Source organism: Alosa alosa, chromosome 24 (assembly GCF_017589495.1).
Source record: "Alosa alosa isolate M-15738 ecotype Scorff River chromosome 24, AALO_Geno_1.1, whole genome shotgun sequence".
Lineage (NCBI taxonomy): Eukaryota > Metazoa > Chordata > Actinopteri > Clupeiformes > Clupeidae > Alosa > Alosa alosa.
Window position 1 is genome coordinate 16,147,092 of NC_063212.1, and position 16,199 is coordinate 16,163,290.

Sequence of the window (16,199 nt, forward strand, 5' to 3'; positions counted from 1 at the left end):
CATAACTCAAACACTCTGGCCAGTGACCTGCTAAAGATGCTTGTTTTTTGTTGCTCATTCTAGCAGTTTAGCTAACTTCGTGTGACACTACCGTTCACCAAGAACTGATCAAGTGAAGTGAGCGTACCTGAGGCTGCGCAGCGCTGAAGGCAATATGTAAAAGTGTTGAAGGCGGGACAGACAGACGTAAGAAAATAGACCTTGCAAAATGCAAACATGCGTGCAATCAAACAACTGCATATAGGCCTATGCCATGTAAAAACGTGACATTATTGCGAATTAAATTTAGTTTAGTTTGCATGCATTTTTTTTAAACTCATGTCGTAGGCTACGGCTCGGTTAGGAAGGTCCTGCGGCCCGGTGGTTGGGGACCACTGTACTAATGTGATTAAAATAGTTAAATAAAAAATATTTCATTCATCAATCTTATTCAATGACCTAATGTCATCATAACATAGGCCTGGGCTCCAGGAAAGAACAGTTTATGTTTAACTTATCTAATTTTGTGTTGGTCATACTATAGAATAATATATTGCTTGTCTTTGTTGAATAAGACAGAAGATAAAGAGCTTAAAAATAATCGCATATCGCATCGCAATCGCAATATTGGTGAGAAAAATCGCAATTAGATTTTTTTCCAAAATCGTTCACCCCTACTGTCTAGTTGTAGGGAGAAGCAGAAAGAATTAACCAATTTTTAATTAAACGTAGGCTAATTTACAAAGACATCGTGCCACACTGAAAGCTAATATTTTGTCACTAGCAATTTACCTCTGCCCTCTGTCAAACACAATTGCATTTTCAGCTCTGAACAAAACGTTCACGTTCAAACAAGCATTTTGTTTCATTTGTCCTTTCTGGCTGACCGGGACATAAAAAGCAGGAATGGGGGAGGAGAGACTGAACGTTCAAAGCAATTATGCCGGAATTGTTTCATGGCAAACACTTAAGTGTAGCATTCAAGTTATGCTCGCATAGCACACCAATTCAAAAGTATGTGTTTTCTGTCGGCTACGTGTCCAGCTAGGCCTACTGTAGGCCTATAAATGAACAGAATATCAAACCGTTTTCAGTAGCCTACCACTGTTGTAGATATCACATAGGTATCCTTTACATGTTTGTACAATGTTGCATATTCCAACATAAGGAAGCAGTTGCGAAACTTCTAACTCCCTGTCTTAAACCAATGTGATAGCAGCTTCAAACAAGCGGCAGCAGCCATCGTTGATGTTTCTTTTCAAAAACCCCGGCTTCTTCAACAGGGTGCTCTATCGTCATCGTGTAAAGCCCGCCTCAAGGGTTCTGATTGGTGCCTACAGATCTAGGAAAATTGGAAATGGGCTAGAATGGGTTCTTGGCCAGATGGACTTTCAGAGTGAATCTCGAATTTGCCGGAAGTACGTCTGGGCTTTTCCCAGGCTAGCTAGTAACATACATACAATCTCCGTCTATGACTCCAAGGCAAAGCAGAGGGGCAAGGGTCTTCAGGGGTGGAATGTTATAGAAAGTACAAACATGTGTTTCTTTTAAAGTATTATAAAATGATAGTCTGTGTTTGTCACAGTCCAAATACACTCCAAGTATCTCAAGCTTTTTCCACACTTGTACCTTAGTTTCAGGGTCAGTTTTGGCAAAGAAACCCTCCCCTTTTTGATAATGGAGAACCCAGAATCTAGCCTAGAAATCTAGATGCGCCCCTAGCGGCAACAAATTACATAGTAATTATTTAATCATAGGGCTAGTCTAGCAACTCTCCGTTGGCTTGTGAGCTCCAGAAATCGAAACTTAATCAGGCCAATGAAATCGTGTATAGAATCGTTAGGTGGGCTTAACATAATGATTGATGGCAGAGTTGCAACGGTTTGGCTTGATGGATGTTGCTGCTGGGGAACAGTGTGACACGAGTTAAGCTTTTATTACAGTTTTTCTCGATCGTTTTGATACCTGTGTCAACTCTGACATCACATTCTCAAAACAGTTAACACCTGTGTCTGAACAAAAGCACTCTGGACAAAATGACACATTTTGCTTGCAAAAGGCTGTTACTCTCTCAAAACACTTAAAACATGCAGCAAAAGTAAATCTTGCTTTCAAACACTACAACTTGTTGCCAATTCAAAAACACTCTTTAATCAATCATTACACACTGGGCAACAAAATGCAAAATCTAGTTCTCAAAATGAGCATTTTTGCAATGTCTGTTTCATTACTTTCTCATTTTTCTGGTATCAGAAAAAAAACACTGAAAAGACAAAATGTACTGAATAAAAAAACAAATTATTCATTCCTCCCAAGATGTAACTGTCATTGACATGTAAGACATACTTTGTCTAAATGTGCATTAGATCCATACTTGCAAATAGCAACACAGAACAGACATATCTTATGTATAATGAATGATTGCTGATTGAAGAATTGTGCAAAGGAGTTTCACACAGGTGTATCAGAGATTCAGACTTATGCAAGGAATCTATACCACCTGTGAAAAGATGTTTTCCTTTTGTTTAGCATGGGAAAACCAATAGAGTTTGGGGCTTTTGAATGACACCTGTGTTAACTGTTTTGCAAAAGGGTGTGATAAATGTGTGAACCCAATGAAAATGTTTGAACACATTCGCAAGAGATGACTTCTGCTGTGCAAAGAAAGTAGTCATGAAGACCAAGTGGGTTCTAGTTTACTTAAGCAGGTAAAAGCAATTGAGAAAAACTGTAAGTTGAACTAACGTTTGAACTACATAGCCAACTAGCTCCGCTGGCTGGAAACGCATGGGACTCATAGCGCTGCCGCTGTCCTATTGCGTGCAGAGGGAATTTGAAAGACAACTGATTATCCCGCCCCTCGGACTGAGCACTGCGAACGGTGAGTGCCCAGACCCTACATTTTAATGTGGGTCTGGCTCGTCAGGCTACCCAGAATCCATTTTCTGGAGTTAAAGGAAGTTTGTCTTTCTTCTCTGCTGCTGTGGCTGTGCACACTCCCACATACCAGGACTGTCTATCTTGAAGACGATGTGGAGTCAATATATCAAAATTGTCCCTCACCTCCCAGTAGTGCTGATGTTAGCTGAGTCTCTCTTTACACAAAACATGACGATGGTGGTTTCCATGGGCAGCCTGCTTCTTTGGATCAGAACATGTGACTGATTTTCCATTGTTCCACACTTTCATGAAAGGAGGAGCTGTTGTAGTTTCCAGGGTCAGATCCACTGAAGAATAAAAGAACTCACGTGATGTTTGGCTATTTTTTTTTTTTTTTTTTTTCAGAAATACACGTTTATTTAGTTACTTACTTTACAGTTTTGTACCTTTATTTCCTTGCATTGTCTTCAGTTCTTTTTAGAAAGCAAGTTTTAAGAAATGGTTAAAAGCCACTGTTTCACGTTTTAGTGTTAAATGTTTATTATTTTCTTTTTTCCTTCTTTGTCCATGTCACAGTTTAATGTCCACATGTTACTTTTAGTCCTAGGAATCTGTGTAAATTGTGACTGTCTGTGATGATAGTCTTTAATCTGTTTCTTGTATGGCATCAACTCCTGCCCAGGGACTACAGACGTGAATCTTTGTGCTATAATCTGGCTCAGTTATACACTGTGCTTTATCCCTGCTAAATAAACATAAATAAATAAATAGATGGTAATACATATCTGTTAGTATATTGATCTAACTCATAGCAATGTGTATTTAAATATCCTCATCCTTACCACGTGTATTTACCTGGTATTTGTATGATGCATTGTGCATCTGAAATTGTTGACATTGTCTGCCATAACTGTGAGAAATGTTTGAGCTCTTTTAGTATTACAATTATATATGACAAATTATATTCAATGGAACTTTTGACAGTTTTACCTGGTGCAACTGTGTTTGTCCCATGCTCTGCTGTTGATGGTTTTTTACTCTCTTTGACCTTTTTGACACAAACAAGCCATTTAAAGAAATAAATCACACAACTGTTTAAAAAGCCTCACTCCACTGTTTTTTTTTTGTGTGTGTATGTATGTGTGCGTGTGTGTGTGTGTGTGTGTGTGTGTGTGTTGTTAGGACCCCCAGTGCCCCCTTCAGGTCTTGGCCTGTCAGTGCATGGGCAGGGCTGGGCCTGCGTTTGGAGGTGGGGCCACAAAAGGGGTTCTCTCTCTCTCTGTAGGCACTCTGGCACTTTTTCTTGATTTCCTTTCGACACAGGCACATTACTCCATTTCTCCCTTTTCTCTCCCCCTTATCTCACTAACTCTCTTTCTCTCTTTTGTTCTTTCAATTTTCTAACATACTGACACATTCATTGCATCCACGCAGGCACAGCATTAAATACCACATTTGGCTTATAATTTTGCTCTATTTTCAATAAATTATCTTTTTGATTTAACATTTGTGGTCATCTCCCTTTATGTTGCGGTCTGTGAATGAGCTGGCCTTAACAGTGTCTCTGTGTGTGTGTGTGTGTGTTTATATACAGGTTTAAAAAGGTTTTGAAATGCATTGAAATGTATATGGTATATAACATAATCTATTCCAAATGACTGTAGGCCAATATGAACACAAACACCACACAAACCAATGTCTGCTGACTTCTCATCAGTCATCTCTACGTAGAGGGGAAAAGCAGAGAGAGATGACAAAATGTCACAAAGTGTTACATGAGTAAACTAGAAAATTAATAAAGGGGAAGACTGCCAATGTGGAAGACTTGTTGAGGGGAGATGACTGACAAAGTATGACATGACTTAGGGGCCGTTTATACGAGAACGATTGCGAAGGAAGACGACAAAATATTATATATCATAAGCGCCTTTCGTTTACACGGCGACCCCGCCATCGGGGCTTGAAGACGCAAAAATCTGAAGACTCCTTCCAGAGTGTAGAGTTTTGAAGACGACCCGGGTTGCGTCTCCGTCTAAACGGCTAAACCAAAGATCCTTGATTACCTCTCTGGCTAAACTGTCAAATTAGAATGTCTGCGCGTGACGTACCGGGTTTCTATCACACCACCACCCGGCGGTCTGGAATGCATATCCAATCGAATATCACATACTCTTGCATCTTCATATAAACAAAGATTTCCCCCTGAGAATGCTTGTCTAAACGCGAATAAAAAAATAAAGACGAGACGCCACTTCTGCGTCTTCTCTTTTCATCGTCACCATATAAACACAGCCTTAATTAGTAAATTAATTGGGGGGTCATCAAGGGTGAATCACTTGTTTAGTTTATTTTTATGAAATCCTGATGACAGCTATCATAAATGTTGATACTTAGTGAAATACATGATTGATTTTGTGTGATTACCTGCACAATTCAAAACATTTAGTCTTCTACAAAGGTAATGTAAGATGCAAACATCCGTGTGAGTGGAGCTGACTCTTCTGTTCAGAGAAGAAGAATGATCACAATGATGGTGGCATTGGCAAAAACAATTAAATGAGGCTTTGTTAAATAAGCCTTTGTGTTAATTATGTCAAATATGTTCAATATTGTGCAACTTTATATGTGTATGTTAATTATGTCCATTAAGATGGAACTTAAGTTTAAACCTACCTTTTCCGGTACATGGTGACCTTTCTGCAGAAATAATAATAAAAAAAGAATAAAAAAAAAAACACTATAATATCAACTTACTCTTTGTAAATCCTAGAAATGTAAGGAAAGAATCAAGGAAAAAAAGGGGAAAATCAAGCTTATGCTGGGGTGCCCAAATATTTGCATGTTAATGTATCCATGTGTACCTGTCTCATTGCTTTTAGTAATTTTAGTATACCGGTAACCTAGAATAAAAAAAAAAACAGAGATGAGATTTAAAAGGATAAGCCAAGCCAAATGCATGCACAGGAGTGCCAGTCAAGGGTGGTCATCCTCATTGTTGATAGAGGTGCTCGATCCAGTGTTCCTAGAGACCAGTGGTTAGTTGGTATTAACGCTGGCTCACTCTTGCTCATGATATCTGTGTAGGGTATTGACATTCATACTGTACCTCTCTTGTATGAAAAGAAAAGTAGAGAGAAGCCCAGCAGCACTAGGGTGATAATTGCTATGAAGGCAGCTCTCCATCCACCTGCAGAGAACAATCAACTATTACAATCAGAAGTCAGTAACCTAGATTAATTCCATATGGCTACATATTTCACCTGTAGATAAATCAAACACTCTGTTTGCACTATCTTACGATTTCTAGTCACTGAGATATCTTGTGATCGGTACAGTCCATATTCACTCTAGACTCACCAGAGGTGGACAAGGGGTCTGTCTCTGTTTGTTTTCTGATGATCTGGGATAACACCCTACCCTGTTTAATCTCCTAATCAGACAGATACTGTACACAGAGCAGGAGATCCACTCTGACTTAGAGGGAGAGACCAGCAGCCGTGATCTCACACTCACCAGACCATCAGCACCTAAAGGAAAAAGAAGGTTAAGATCATGCAGAGTTAGTTTCATCTATTTATTTCTTGATAATGCCAACAGCTAGCCTGACTTACACCAAATCGACTGAGTTCACCCAGGCTAGGCAACAGCTTGTAATCATGTTCCATTTACCTGTCATGTATTCACAGACTGGGTTGTCATTGATTTCTCTTCCTTTTCTGTCTCTTCAGGTGAGTGTTGGATGAGGAGACACAGGTAACATTCAACTTTGCCTGCTTCAGTATATGAAAGCAGGGGGACTGAACCTACAACTGACAATCAAATATACAGAATCAAAAGGAGACATTACAATATAAGATGTTAAATGTAATGAAAAAAATCCCCAAATATGACATGTATGTTTGATATCATGAAATGTTCACACATACAGTACATTTGTATTGCTAGAACATGTAGAATACCTTTCATGTTCAGTGACACATTGGCTCTTTCAAATCAGATGTCGCTCTTCACAAAGCATGTGTATTCTCCCCTGTCTGCCAGTGTGAGGCTTTCCAGTTTTAGGATCACGTCTCCCTTCTCCAGGTCCCCTACTAGAGATCCTCTCCCCCTGTACTGAGGGTCTGCAGATGTCTCCTTGACCTCGTAAAACAGAACTGGAGTTTTAGCCTCATCGGTTCTGTGCCAGCGCACTTGGAAGGGTACAGTATTAAGAGGAGGGTTGAGCTGGCAGGGCAGAGTGGCATTTAATGTTTAAATTAAAACAGTTGGATTTTTTGGTAAGATATGGTGTCTTAAAGTGTGCTCTACCAAACGGTTGAGCAAGCAGTTAAAGGGTTAAAGCCTGTGCATTACCGTGGCTATGCCAGTGTGTCTGTCTTTCCTTCAAACGCACTGTTGGCTAAATCCTGTTTGCTAAAGTTAATGATTGATAGGGTTGGCAAAGGTGATTCTGCTGAATGAAGCATATAATGTTTAAAAATAAAAAAAAATTCTGCTAACCTTAATTTCAGTTGTGGATTACAACATGTTGCAAGAGTTTCATTGCTACCACTGATGTCCCAATAAGAATAGTAAAGGACATGTATTGCTTAGTGCCAATATGAACTAGAAACAGTGTGCAACCACTGGGGGGGGCAGGGGTCTGGAGGTTTTTCATACAGCTGGGGGCGGCCTTGCAGGACTGTGTCCCAGGTGTGGGTCTTTGGGGCCCGCTTCCTGATTTCAACCGCCTCTTTGATCCATCGATGGAATTTGTTGCTTTCCGTTCTGATGACCTTGGCTGCATCCCAGTTCATTAGAGGGTTTTCCCTCTTACAGTGGTCTGAAATGGCAGATTTCAGATTTTCCTGTGTTGCTTTCATTCTTGTTGCACGGGTTGATCCCATGAGGGAAATTTGGTCTCTGCATTTATCCCACAGCACACAACGCACAGTGAAGTGAAGCACACACTAACCTAGAGCAATGAGCTGCCTGTTACAGCGGCACTTGGGCAGCAGTGAGGGGTTAGGTGCCTTGCTCAGCTTCAGCCGTAGATGTGGGCATGGGAGAGCAGTGCTCAAGCTTCCCAACTTCCCCCCACCCGCATTTTTCCTACCGTTTGGGGATCGAACTGACAACCCTTCAGTTACAAGCCCAAAGCCCCAACTAGTAGGTTACGGCTGCCCAAGTGTGGCAGCTATAAAAACACTGATATATTTTTAACATATCAAGGGATCAAAGGTTGTGAAATAATCAGATTATGATGTATGAAATATGGTGGTCAACAACTATCTTTTTTTCTACCTTATCTGAGTAATGAAAATCTGTGTTTTCTCTTGTGGAATGCCATGATCTCTTAAAGGAATGATCTGGAGTTAAATCAGCCTGGGATCTTTATGGATGATGGGAAGTTCAAACTTTCATCTGGGAGCAAATTAACTTTACAAGTATCAGCCAACAAATAGGTAGAAAGACTGACACAAGAATTATCAAAACTAGCATTGTTGCACAATGAATAAGTTTAACTAGAAAAGTGAAGACAAAAAGTGAACAAAGCAATACACGAAATTACAAAAATTATATAAAAAATCTAATAAAAACAAGATGAAAGAAGGAAGGAGCAGTGTCACTCACCTGCGTACACATTACCTAATTATCACAAGTCACATTAAGACCTAACATCATGTGATTTATGTGAACCAAGACTCTGAGAGTGTAGTCTGTGCTGCCCCCTGTTGAAAAGAAGCATCATTACATGAAAGGTCCAATCAATCCCACAGTTAAAGGAGCCACACCATACTCTTTTCAATATCATATTTCAAAGTAAGCAAAAAACTGCAGCATGAACCCTTTTACAGAGAATGTGCTCTCAAATTGGTCTGTTTTCCAACATGGGAACAAAATCACAAAAACCTGTGCATGATACATCAGCTAGACAGGCAGCTAGAGTGCTACACTTTGGGGGCATGTTCATGAGCCCCCATGTTCATGCCCCCAGAGTGTAGTACTGTAGCTGCTCTAGTTGTTGGCTGCAGCAACTCAAGAAGAACCGATTGTTTTAGTTTTTGTATCGACAACAGGCCTACTTGGTGACCTTGAGAAACAGAGATCTATGTGAAAAATCGCCAGAATTCTCCTTTAATTACAACAAGCACATGGTCTAGCAAAAATAACCACATATTTCAGAAAATGAGCACACATTTTAGCAAAATGAGCATACAATTTAGTAAAACAATAAGGGCGTGATTTAGTAAAATGAGCACACATGTAAGTATAAGTGAGTTTGAGTACACGTTTGCCCGTGGCCCACTGGTTAGCACTCTGGTTGCCGGTTCGAGCCCCGACCAGTGGGCTGCGGCTGAATTGCCCTTGAGCAAGGCACCTAACCCCTCACTGCTCCCTGAGCGCCGCCATTGTAGCAGGCTGCGCCGGGATTAGTGTGTGCTTCACCTCACTGTGTGTACACTGTGTGCTGTTTGTGTTTCACTAATTCACCGATTGGGTTAAATGCAAAGACCAAATTTCCCTCACGGGATCAAAAAAGTATATATACATACATACATACATAGTAAAACGTTCTTTCAATATAAAAAAGCCGCATGACTGTGTGACTTCTTTCCGGCGGTCATGTGACTTTATGTCATCGTGCGACTTTTTTTCAGTGGTCATGTGACTTTGTCATTGTGTGATTTATGTCACACAGTCATCATGAGACCACACCTCTCTTGTGTGTTTAAATGAGTCGTTTCCTGTTGCATTGATTACAGCTAACAATGGCGTTTGGATGAACACCAGAACTTCTTGCACCTCGTCATTCCGGCTAATCCCATGTTGAAATTAACCATTTTAAAAGATTGTAAACTCAAAGTTACATAAACTCACCACTCGTGTATGTGTACATACACGGGAGAAATACAACCTCCACTTACAAGAACGTATGAGGGGAACATCAACCAATTTAACAGCAGTCAACAATCAAGATGTAGACCGTGGTGACGGTCTGAGGGAGGTCGAAATAGCGAAATAGATCCCCTTCCCAGGCTCTGTACCTATGAAAGACAAAAACACACATATCATTCATACATTGTGAACAGCCATAGTACACAAACAAACTTTATTTGTGAGTCTGTGATATATGACGAAGTCACACAAACTAGCTTTACTCACCAAACAGAGCTAGAATTAATGTGTTTCATCCATAATTGATGTACTTTGTCCACCAACGTTGTTTACATCTCATATTAAACATAAACTTATGTTTTAATTAGGGCTGTCAATCGATTAAAAAAAATATTCTAATTAATTACATTAATTAAATTAATCGCATATATAATTTTTGCTGTGAAAGTATTTTAAATATTTAAATTTAAATGAATCATTGAATAATCAGCATTAGTGACATTAAAGTTCAAAAACTCTTTTATTATTATTTTAATAATTAAGTATAAGTATATAAACTTTTTTGATCCCGTGAGGGAAATTTGGTCTCTGCATTTAACCCAATCAGTGAATTAGTGAAACACAAACAGCACACAGTGAACACACAGTGAGGTGAAGCACACACTAATCCCGGCGCAGTGAGCTGCCTGCTACAACGGCGGCGCTCGGGGAGCAGTGAGGGGTTAGGTGCCTTGCTCAAGGGCACTTCAGCCACGGCCCACTCGAGGCTCGAAGTCCAGAGTGCTAACCAGTGGGCCACAGCTGCCCTAAAGGCCATAATAATCTATGATATGACCTAATATGCTGAGGAAATAAATTCAAAAGTGCTTCGTTTTTTTTCACATCCAAGGTATTTCAGGCCACAGATACAGTATAACCTAGGGGACACAATGAAAATAAATTAACACTCCCCTCAATGTCAACACTATTTCTTTGCATTGATGTGCGACTTTAGAGTTGATGAACTCCGGTGATATGCAAATTCCTTGCTGCAGACGTTGCAGAGGACTTTATTTTAATCAACACTTTATTTTTATCAACACCATCAGGCCGTTTTTAAAAGTAAATGTTCCAATCAATGATCTAGGCAGGACATTTTCTTCTCTCCTTCATTTTACAGTCTAATGGTTACTGACTACAATGGCTCGGGGTCAAAGGTCATACGGAACCGATTAATCTGCATTATTTTTTTTAATCAGTTATTTTTTTCTCAAATTAATTAATCGAAATGAATCAGTTATTTTGACAGCCCTAGTTTTAATATCATCTAAACTACAACCCACAGTTGTCATTAACAGGAAAACCAAACATAGAGACAACAGTTTTTGGTACCAGGCTGCAAGCATATTCATTTCTGATGAGAAGTTGGACATTAATAGGGGTCTATGGAAATTGAGTGTCTTTTGGAGACAGCTCCTGGTGGATATGTGATGTACTACACATTTTGGAACACATTTTGGTACTACACATTTGGTGTGTGTGTGTGTGTGTGTGTGTGCGGGCGCGCGTGTATGTGTGGTTGTCTGTGACGGAGAGCTTCATGTGGGTGGGTGGAAATAAGTTCTGGGTTTGTTATCCAAACACTAAAGCCCTCACTGCATGTTTCAGACCACTTAAGGTGAGATTAAACACAACTAACCAACTGATTAGGCAGAAAAGACAAAGAAAAGTTTACTTTTTTCTATATTATATATGTATGTCTTTGTTTTGTGTGCTTAGTTACATGCTTATCAGATATGCACAAAAGCAGGATTTTTAAGCAGGCCATTAAATAGTATATGTTATATTAATTTAGTTCTTAAATATATATGTAATACCAAGTTTACAGTAGATGTAATTTAGTCCTATCAGCTTTGTGTGTGTATTGTAATCTACAAAGGTGCTTTCCTGAATTTTCATATTATTATTTGACTTCAAGATGGATCATATTGCATGTAAGAATGTGTTTGTCTTGATGTCACATCCTAAATAGTCTTGTTTCAGACAATCTGTACACTGTTAAACAATTGAAGACTTGGAAAGTCCCGCATGGTGCACACAACTCTGCAGTCGACCACAGGCTTCTTTGGTTTAAACCCTGCCGAGTTTAACAAGCTTCTAAAAGGGCAAGTTATACAATTCCATGTCATATCTATTCAGTGCATGGTATTCTATAGACCCTTTCGATCTGTTTTCCGGTTGAAAAACATTCAAAGTCAATGCAGATACTTTGAAATGAAAATTAATCTTAATGTCGTCTTTAAAACAGGGTTTTTTATTATTATTTTTGTTTGCCCCTACGTTACTATTAGCTCACCAGAAATGGCATGTTTGCATGTTTGTTTATGCTTTTGAAAGGGTCAATAGAACAGTCATACGACATTCTAAGCCCAGCACCAGCTGGTGGTACAAGCTGAAATGATTGTGAGAATTGGGACATAAGCTGCTCTCTACAGGATGTGGTATAAGCCACCCCAGAGCACACTGCTCCTCCCCCAATGCCTTTACACTTTTTCTACGCCTTTTTTCTATTTACAGGAAACAGTGTCAGTCGAAGATGTTTTACCACAACAGCACATTTGATGATTACGTGACTAAGAACACATATAACTCCAACATGAAGGTTTGAATAAATTATTTCTTTACCATGCATTTGTTGAGAGTTTAAACTTAGTGAGATAACATGAATATGGCAGGACCTAGAAAAACCTGTGCAGTGCCCTCTCTGGTCATCCTCACAACAACTCATCATAGTGCCCACCTCCAAATAAAAGGTTACTGTGATTTTTGGGTCATTCTCCCCCAGGCTTTGGAATAGTCTTCCACCTCACATTATGTCCCGTCCCCCTATTGCCAGTTTTAAATCAAATTTAAAGACCCATCTCTTTCTTTTAGCTCAGTCTGATGCTGGGTCTTAAACGAACTCCTCTCTCATCCAGTGTTATGATTTATGTACTATTTTTTACACTATATACATGCTCACTTTTTAATCTTACTTCATTATAATGTTATTTGTTTGTTTACTTGATCTATTCTAATTCCTCTTATTTATCTATGTATGCCATTACTCTTTAAATCCTCTTTTTTCATCAGTGTCCCTACTTATATATTTTGTATTATCAACTTGTTTTGCACTTTGGGTCAACTCCTGTAGTTTTTATATAAATAAAGTGAATTTTTGATTACCGATTTTAAGAAAAGAAGAAAAAAACATGATGTTATTCATTTCACAGGCAGAAAACTTCTGCATCACAGCAACGCACAGCAATGGCTCTATGGATGCTAATAACACACAGGCCATTCCTCTGATCAATAGCGGCTACATCATCATCAGTTTGTGTGGGGGTCTTCCTCTCCATGGCTGGGCAGTCTATAGTCTACATCTTCACTGGAGGTGCAACAGACGACTCTCGACCTTCGTCATCTTCCTCCTCCTCATTGACGCTCTGCAGCTACCTTTGAGCCCTGCTTTAGTAGTCGTTGCTCTAAGAAAAGACTTATGCTTGGGAGATGTCTTCAGATGTGACCTAGTTTGGTATCTCTGGCTGGGTTTGAGCATCTGCGGTCTGAATCTCCACCAGTTGGTGGCACTAGAGGGGATTCTGTCTCGTAGAGACCTGCAGTGCTCTGCTCCATGGGTCTCTCTGCCTTCCTCTTTGCTGATCTGTTTGACTGAGTTGGCACTTTTCATGTGTGTGGTCGCACTGAAAATGATACACTCAAGGACACTGGACTATTTCATTGGTTTGGTGGAATTCATGTGGTGCCTAGCTGCATTTGTATTGTCTTTGGTTATGTGTGTGTTTTTTTGTCAATCATCATATCCATTGAACCATACACATTCCCGTGACAAGACAGCAGAGCGAGTGATGTTAGCAATAGCTGCAACGACCAGTTTTGTTTTGTATGGTCTTTCTATCCCGGCCCTTGGGAACGTATATTTAAACTCAATTGATGACAATATTTATATGATACTTCACAGTATATCTATCTCACTTAGTAGTTTCCGACTTATAGCAGATCCTCTCCTTTGTGTTCTAGCCTGTAGGAAGCCTCCAGAAAAAAAGGCAGGAGAACAACGTCTAATTGACTTGAGACTTGTCTAAATCTGCGTTTTTCAAAAATTTTCTGAACACTTTCCACCAAGTAATTTTACTCTAAAGTAAATGCAACTAAATTTAAATTAAAATGAGTATTGTCTTGTCTGTCTCTGTGAATAGTAGGCCTAGTCTTCACATCATCTGTAATGCCATCTACTGGTAGCCTGGGAATACACATAAAAACTTCTGGCAAATTTGAGATTTTCTCTGTAGGAAAAGAGACCATTGAAGCCCATTTCGAATGTCCCCAAAGAAGTGAAGTGAAATATTTTTAATGAGAATGCAAATGTAAATAATTTAAATTCAATTATGTTTAATTAATAATGAATTCCCCTGACATTGACTACATGAATACATTTGACACATAAATACACTTGACATTCATTACAATGGTAAGTCTACACTACATTGCCTGAAATTGCTCGCAGCTTTGAGCTTTTGGTGATCCATTTCTGTTTTGTTTATGTGTGTATTTAAAATGCAAAATGAAAATGAAATGCTTAGAATTACTTTCAATTTTTTACATCTGAATAAACTAAACCAGTATATCCAATTTTATCCAAGTGTTTGTTGATGTTTTTGTGAATGAAGTTCTGTTAACTAACCATTGCTACAACTTTTTATCATTATCCCTAGCACAATATCCCTAATTTTAATAAATCACTTCAAAACTGACAGAGAAAGAGGATGACAAAGAAAGGACAGCTTTTTGTTTTGAAGTTGTCCTTCAAGTCGTTTTAATGAAAACTTGGTAACACTTTATTTGAAGGGGTCTACATAAGGGTGACATGTAACCGTCATAAGAATGACATGACACATGTCATGTACATTAATGACACATTATTGATGTTTATGACTGTTGACATAATGTGTCATTCGGTTTCTGGAATGTCAAGTTGACATTGTTTGGGTGTCATTGTTTGGGATGACATTATTTGACGGGTCTTTGTCATGACAACTTGACATTAGCCAAGAAAATGTAATCCGTTTACAATAGTCATGACGATTTGACATAGCCAAGAAAGAAATGCAAGGCATGATATTGTCATGACAACTTGACATATAACTGTGTTTGGCCTGACTTATCTTCTAGGTTTGTAAAGTGAAGGGCCTGAACAATTGACTGTCATGACACCATTATAATTGTGTCATGAATACTTTCCTTGACCTCAACTACAGTGGTACAGTTTTGACTTGTCATTAAGCTGTCGCAAAGAACTATTACACACCAAAATAGTTTCCTGACAGTGTCATGAATTGTCATGACAACTTGACATAATTGTTTAATTATTACATGAACAAGTTCATATAACTGTGTTTGGCCTGACTTATCTTCTAGGTTTGTGAAGTGATGGGCCTGAACAATTGGCTGTCATGGCGCCATTATAAATTGGTCATGAATACTTTTCTTGACCTCAACTACAGTGGTACAGTTTTTACTTGTCATTAAGCTGTCACAAATAACTATTACACACCAAAATAGTTTCCTGACAGTGTCATGAATACTTACCTTTGACCTAAAGTACAGTGAACCATCTGAGATGTTTCCTGAACATGTCATTAAGTGTCATTACACTATCATGTAGGTCCTATTTCTGTACATTTTACATTTCTGGAACATTGAGTCTAATTTCAACTATAATGACAACAAATACCATAATCAGTCATGACTTAAGAGTTTATTTCAGCAATGCATTTTGCAAAACCATAATACATGGACATGTTACCATGCCAGCTAACCTAACTGTGCATGTGGAACATGCATTCAACTATTCACATACTAGTCTTTAAGCACCATTTCATTGCCATCATTTCTGCAGCTTTTTCCAAATCATGCACAAGTCTACCCAACACACCATTAAGATGACGGATTTCTAACCAGTAGTACCATTCAATCATTTTAAGGTGTGTTTTGAGGGACTGAGAGGTTCGATTCCCCCTGAGACGTCATGCATCCAAACAAAAAAACAACCTGCATAGCAGGGCAACAATTCAATTCAATTACTCTCTTGATACATTTTAGCAGATCTGGAAATATAACTCATATTCATGAACTGTAGTAGCTTATTCTTATTTCTTTTTCCTTGCCACAGTTGCCATATGGCGTGCTATGGGGGGTAAAGGGTTAAGGTTGCCAGTCTTATGACATGTTATTTTTCTATATTTTTTGATATGGATCATAAACGGCCCCAGCAATGAAAAAAAGTGATTGATAATGACATGCCTGACTATTATTGTGTTACATGCTTCAAATGTAAACTTTGAGCTGCATTCTGTGTATGAAAGGTGCTATACAAATAAAGCTTATTATTATTATTATTATTATTATTATTATTATTATTA

General features: G+C 38.8%; 1 protein-coding gene and 1 long non-coding RNA gene across 3 annotated transcripts; one reads left to right on the top strand and one right to left on the bottom strand.

Moving 5' to 3' along the window:
- Positions 1-5,285: 5,285 nt before the first annotated feature.
- LOC125289137 lies at positions 5,286-5,757 on the bottom strand. Its single transcript, XR_007192576.1, has 3 exons — positions 5,721-5,757; positions 5,533-5,556; positions 5,286-5,360 (listed from the first exon to the last, which is right to left on the bottom strand). It is a non-coding gene; the product is annotated as an uncharacterized LOC125289137 (long non-coding RNA).
- Positions 5,758-11,308: 5,551 nt separating this feature from the next.
- LOC125289669 lies at positions 11,309-14,391 on the top strand. 2 transcript variants are annotated; one of them, XM_048236626.1, is made up of 3 exons: positions 11,309-11,395; positions 11,761-12,379; positions 12,990-14,391. In XM_048236626.1, exons 2-3 carry the CDS (start codon positions 12,314-12,316, stop codon positions 13,860-13,862), a joined length of 939 nt encoding a protein of 312 aa, XP_048092583.1. In that variant the 5' UTR covers positions 11,309-11,395; positions 11,761-12,313; the 3' UTR covers positions 13,863-14,391. The 2 variants fall into 2 exon arrangements, with proteins under 2 accessions (XP_048092583.1, XP_048092582.1); XM_048236625.1 differs by having other exon boundaries at positions 11,359-11,395; positions 11,750-12,379.
- The last annotated feature ends 1,808 nt before the right edge of the window (positions 14,392-16,199 follow it).